At 37.3% G+C, this 6000-nt stretch overlaps 1 protein-coding gene across 2 annotated transcripts in view; it reads right to left on the bottom strand.

The window, feature by feature from the left end:
- Window positions 1–424: 424 nt before the first annotated feature.
- The window catches only part of SLC44A1 (solute carrier family 44 member 1), a 67021-nt gene continuing 61445 nt past the window's right edge, over window positions 425–6000 (bottom strand). The window contains exons 15-16 of one of the 2 annotated variants that reach the window (XM_058043395.1): window positions 5182–5262; window positions 425–2996 (exon numbers count right to left, since the gene is read on the bottom strand). In XM_058043395.1, coding sequence (XP_057899378.1) covers window positions 2973–2996; window positions 5182–5262 — 105 coding nt within the window. In that variant the 3' untranslated portion in view covers window positions 425–2972. Of the gene's footprint in view, window positions 5263–6000 lie in introns of both variants that reach the window. The other variant, XM_058043394.1, reaches the window with a different exon arrangement.

Genomic DNA, 6000 nt, shown 5'->3' with positions numbered 1-6000 from the left:
CCTCCTGTATTTTTATTCTCAGTGCAGCATCACTCTCTACTTAGTCTAGACTGCTTCCCACAAAGCAGACCATACACTGGCTTTAATAACCAACAGTCAAAAGAAGTATTTAATCCCTCACAGCTGGCAGACCCCAGCACCCCTACTGCCAAAATTTATGTATGGTATTTACATGCCAAAATGTCCTCCCACTCCACTATCCCCACTAGGAAAGGAAAGCAGTCTAAATTTGTCCTGAAAAGTTATCTTTTCAGAATTCTGACTTCTGCTTATCTCTGTGCACAAGACAGAGCTGGAAGAGTTTGTTGCAAATGAACTTCAACGGGCATTCAAAAGCTTTAAGGGGCCACTGGAAAGCATGTGTGTGGATGGAATGCCTTTTTGTCAAGACTGAAAAGCTCTGCATGCTGGATACACACTCAAGAATGGTGCACATGTTTTTATTAAGAACTTTGTAATGATATAGGTTTCTCACTTAAACATTACAACTACCCTTAGAAAAGTGTTGCCTGTATCTTTCAAACACCATGTAAATAAACAAATTTATTTTTAAGACAGGATAAACTGCTATAAAAATGGTGCACAGTCAAGTCATACAAAAATACAAAATTTGTTACCAATTGCAGTCCTAGTTGCAATTACAGAGTACAGTTCCCACTCAGAACATCCAGTGAGTGGAGAACACAAACTTGTGGAACCAGTCATGGCAGAATTTTCTTATCAAAATGAGCAGAATACAAGGCTTCTTTGATTAAGCACTTCCAATAACCTCCAAACAAGATTAAAACTAGATTCGCTGGAAGCAACTGGGTACTTGGTAAGTCTTTTAGTCTTGAAAACCAGTTTCTATAATTCATGTAAGCTAGTTTTTACATTTGTGTTGCTAAATCCCTCTGATCTGGTGCTGAGTACCACTGCTGTCTTAGACACTGGTACTGCAGGAGTGTCTCCTCTCCACAAAAGTAAGGCTGCTCCAATGCTTCTTCTGGGCAAGTCTGACCTCTAACTTGCACAGAGAGGCCTCATCTGTGCTCCAGTTTGGATCCCTAGGCTGAAGCTCTAATCCAGTCAGCACTTACACAGATGTGTATGTTGCAATATCCATACTTAGAGAGCCCTCCTGATGCCAGTAGTTACAGATAAGGTTCACTTAAATGAGTAAGTGCTTCCAGGATTGGAGAAGTCTCTTTGCCTCCCCAATAGCTATCCTTTCTGAATGTATCTTTATTTTTGTACCATTCAAATAGTTTGGGTTCTGTGATATGAAAAGTGTAAATTGTTTTAACTGGCTTACAGGGAAAAAAAGGAACAAATTTAAGTTATCAAATGACTTCTGGAAGCAAAAGTGAAACATTTTACTATTGCCAAAAAGATAAGAGCACTAGTTAGCTAAATGACACTAAATCATTATTTAAACCTTCAGCAGCAATTTAGAAGTCTGGTATAGTCTGAAAGGAAGCACAGTTAACTGCTTACTTACTAAACCTTGATTACACAAGTTGTGCATGTCTTTACCTAGACATACCTCTCTACTCCATCATAAAGCTTCTGTAGAAAGGCTCTTACTCTTTCAAAAGATTTTCTGGAATGGAGTGATTGAACCATTGAGGCATCATTATTTGTAGACAGCTTGTATTTAGTGCAATAAGTTTAAAAATTCTGCTCTGAAATATTAATTTTACAATAACAAAAATAGTTTTCTTAAAAAAATGTTAACAAAAGGAATATATAGCATAGACAGATCATAAATTCTTAGCAAATACAGTTATGCATTTACCAATTCACTATGCTGAATAATTGAATATTAGCATTCATATCTGGTGAACTTCCAGACTGAAGAGATATTTATGTATATTATGTATATAATAATAATAAAGCAGCATGTTCTCTTTAATAATTTCAGATAACTATCCTGGGAGCTACACTTCCAAAGGAATGTTTCTCTGCCCTTTCTGGCTTTAGCCACTCACTACAGTATGTACAAATATGGATCAAGCAACAGGCAAGGAATGATCCTTTCTACCTCCCAGAGCTCTCTCATTAGATGAAATGAAGCATACAGTACTTTTTTATGTACAGCAGTACAATTCATTTCTCTTCCCATCCTCAGCATCTTTGTATGTAGTCATGAATTAATCATGAGTATGGCTAAGACCAAGCTTTAACAATCTGTTATTTCACTTGCCTGTATGGAGAATCCATACCCTTCAAAGGAACACTGCTGAAGTGTGAAGGAGGCTACTGAACTCAGGGGGAGGATAGAGGGCAATGGGTATGAGGGGTAAAAGTAGGGTAAGCAGGAAGTTAATTGCATATAAAAATTATCTGTCCCCATTTTGTAGGTTCTGTTTAATAGGAGATGCAAGGGCTCCCACACACCTAAATACCTGAGGAGTTGGTTATTGTGATATCTGATACTGGTAAACAGAACTGTGCCCTGCCAGGGCTGTAAAGTAAAATAGCTGCTTACAAACACATTTCAACTGAACAAATTCTTGCTGAAACAACCTATTGAAAAAATAAATTCGAAATTTTTCTTGATGTAAGGTTTTCTGTACATGTCACTGTCCTGAATTTAATGAAAATTTTAAAGAAATTAAACAAGTAAAACACTCAGCAGATTAGCAGTGTCATGGGAAATCTGTCTCTAAACCCAGTCATGATTTCAGATTATCTTTACAATGATACTTCCTCCAGATTTTAAAATATCAAGCAGATAAGAATCAACATTTCCATGACCACAACAAATAACTTAAGAAATGGAACAATGATAAAGCTGCTTGTAAAAGCCACCCGTATGAAAAGAGTACATGTTTCACAAAAATAATTGTTAAAAAAAGTTTTAAATCCCTGTTCCTTTTCTCTGATTTTGGCTGTTTATTTATATATATATATATATATATGTATGTATGTATATATGTATATATATACTGTTTTGGAATGTCAATGGGTTCCAATATGGCTGGCTAGTTTCAAGATGAACTTGCTCCAGAGGCCTAGAAAACAAAGTCATACAGTACAGTCTTAGACAGATGCCAAAGGACAAGGAGAAATTGAGTCAAAGGGGTCACTGGAAGCCATAAAGAAAAAAGCGTGAAAAGGTGGGGTTTTTTGTTGTGCCCTGATACAAGAACAGAACTTCCTAAAGTGTTTTCTCATCTCTGCTACTAATATCTATTTTAAATACAGCTGCACTTAGGGCATTTCACTTGAAGAAATAATTGTCATATCTAAGAAATATCTGCTTTTCAAGGAAACTGAAGCAAAGCAGTAAAGACTCTGTAAAAAAAGAGAAAAACGCAGTGTTGATCTATTTTTCAGACATGCAATTTTGGGACTATGGGCACTACCGTTACATAGTAGACTTATAATGATCCTATTCTAGCTATAATTGAGGCCCTCTACTTTGGGGAAAGGTCTCAGAAATTTAACTGCTGTGTCCCATTGTGATCAGGAAGCAAGATCCTAGTATTTCATAATCAAATCAACTGGAGCTGAATGCCCAAAAATGGAAAACCACGAGGCCCAAACAGTTCCAAACAAAGACAACCACATGAGCAGCAGAATTGGGAGTAATTCAGCAGGAGACTTCCACTCTGAGCCTCAAGTGCTCAGCATCTCCAAGCCGTCCTAGGAGGACTTTCAGCCAGTACCAGGCTAAGAGTCCATAAAAAATTTCCTCTAAGAATAAAACCACCCTTGGTTTGCAATTCTACAAGGGGTGGGGCTGAATAAAGTTTTTTAACATCCAAGATTCAGGCAGTCAAGTACAAAACTGTAAGTAGCAGTCAGTGTCAGCTCTGACAACAGTGTAAGTGGAAAACCACTTAAGGTAAACCAATTCTTTGAAACAGAGTTTAACATAAAATTTTGAACTGAATTTTTTGTGCATATTACTAGAGAGTTTGCACACCCAATTCTCAATTATTTTCATGGCACATTTGCATTTACAGCAATTAGCTCGCTCTGAAAATCCCAACGTTAGTGTCTGCTTGACCAGCTAGAATTACTCCCAGAAGAAAACAGTAAATGAGCATAGAATTAGTTTTTTATATGTATAAACACAGCAGCATTTAGGCATAAGCAAATCTAGAAACTGGTATGCCATAATGAAATAGCAAAACACGCAAAGCTACACATCTATCCAGTCTATAGCAGGAACCCATTCCAGCTTAGTCAAAAAATGCTCATGCAACATGACTTCACATACATTGCTGGAAAAATAAATTCTTCTGTTAGCATACACTTATTTAGATTCCATTTGGTTAAAAAATGATCCCCATGGTACGGAAATGAATAAGACCCCAAACACTCTGAGAAAGTGATAATGGAAAAATATTTTGTTTCACAAAGTCATAATGTACGATGACAAATCATACCTTGCCCAGCCTGGCTCTCTGTTATACGCCCTCTGTTCTCCACCTTCCAAACTTATCCTCCTATCTGTTATCTGTACCATGTATAGTGTTCTTATTCCAGGCTACTCAGACATGCAATGCCTTCCTAACAGGCACACCATAAGTAAAACAGGCTGCAGAAGCATAAATGATGCATTGTTCACTGTCTGTGCATCTGACAGTGTGAGATGGAAAGAGCACACAAGAGACAAGCAACATAAGTAGTTGGCAATAAAACAAACAACTGGGAGAAATGTCATTTGAGCAGGTTGAAAGGAATCACTGTATCCAATTCCTTGGTACTGTGTAAGATAATTTGGTGAGGGCTTTGAATACCTGGTCTTACTTTGCAACAATTGATGCACGCAGTAAGTGTTCTTCATTTCAGGCTTTTGCAGTGAATATAAGATGAGCAAAAATTGTTCATCTCAGGGCTGAGAAGAGCCCATAGAATCTCAGAACCATCTTATTTTTAGACTGTTCAGCATCTGGGGCTGTCTGCATATACCACATGGCATGCACCAGTAATCCTAATGAAATGACATTGCATTTGTTTCATATGAGACAGTTCCTTTCATCTTACTTTTACAGGAGATGGTCTCAGCTGTGACAAAAACTCTGCCATCCAGGTGATAGGCAAGCTCACAAACAGAAAAAGCAGAACATCTTGAGTGATACAGAGAACAAAAACTTCTCCTGAAGAAGTGCAGTCAGTAAAGACAAAGAGGGAGAAGAAGTAAAAGTGAAACTCTTGGAGGATCGCCACCTCCTCATCTGCACCTACCATTGGTTTTAGCTCTCTGCCCTCAGCTCCACCTCCCCGGCCAGCTTCTTTCATAGATTTCTTACTGTTCTCCACAAACTCCTGAAAAACAGTAATGAAAACACAAGTGCTTTCACAGAGCAGACTCCAAACATTAAATCTCAAGACAGAAACTTCAAGATGTAACTACTCAAAATATCTAGCTAATTTGCATCTCCCACTTCTCTTGCTTAGACTGGACCACAAGGTATCAAAAAAGCCTTCCAAATAACCACAAAGGTCTGCCTCACTTAATTCTGGAAGCCAGACAGATGTCTACCTTGTGTGCTCTTACAACTTCCATATTTACCCTGCAATGCTCTCCTTTATGGGGAAAGAAAGTAAAAGGCTGATTTAAAAAAAAAAAAAAAGTCAAAACCAAACAACAAAAATCCACAACAAATACCCCAAACAAATCAGAATCGCATTTATTCTGTGCCGAACGTTAGAACTACATTAAACAAAGGGAGTTAAAGATAATTACTTGCAAGATTTGGCTGATTTCCCTAACTGTCCTTAATTCAACCTCTTACATTTTTCACAAAATCACAATCTCCTTTTCATGCAGATTAGAAAATGTGCTATAAAATGTTAAGCAATATTTTTCTCTTAAAGGCAAGAATTCTGCAGAACATGTCAGTAAACTTTAGCTGCTGAGGTTTTGTGATATTGACTGTTGACTAAAGAAACCCTTAATGCTTTTACAATCTATCAATGCTTTCTTATGAGAGAACTTGCTGCATTTTACTCTTACTCTGTTAAAAAGCAACTTATCAGCAGCTGATTTATTTATTTATTATA

Source organism: Melospiza georgiana, chromosome Z, assembly GCF_028018845.1.
Source record: "Melospiza georgiana isolate bMelGeo1 chromosome Z, bMelGeo1.pri, whole genome shotgun sequence".
NCBI lineage: Eukaryota > Metazoa > Chordata > Aves > Passeriformes > Passerellidae > Melospiza > Melospiza georgiana.
Note: the sequence above shows the minus strand (reverse complement) of the source record. Positions and strands in the feature narration are given on the sequence as shown.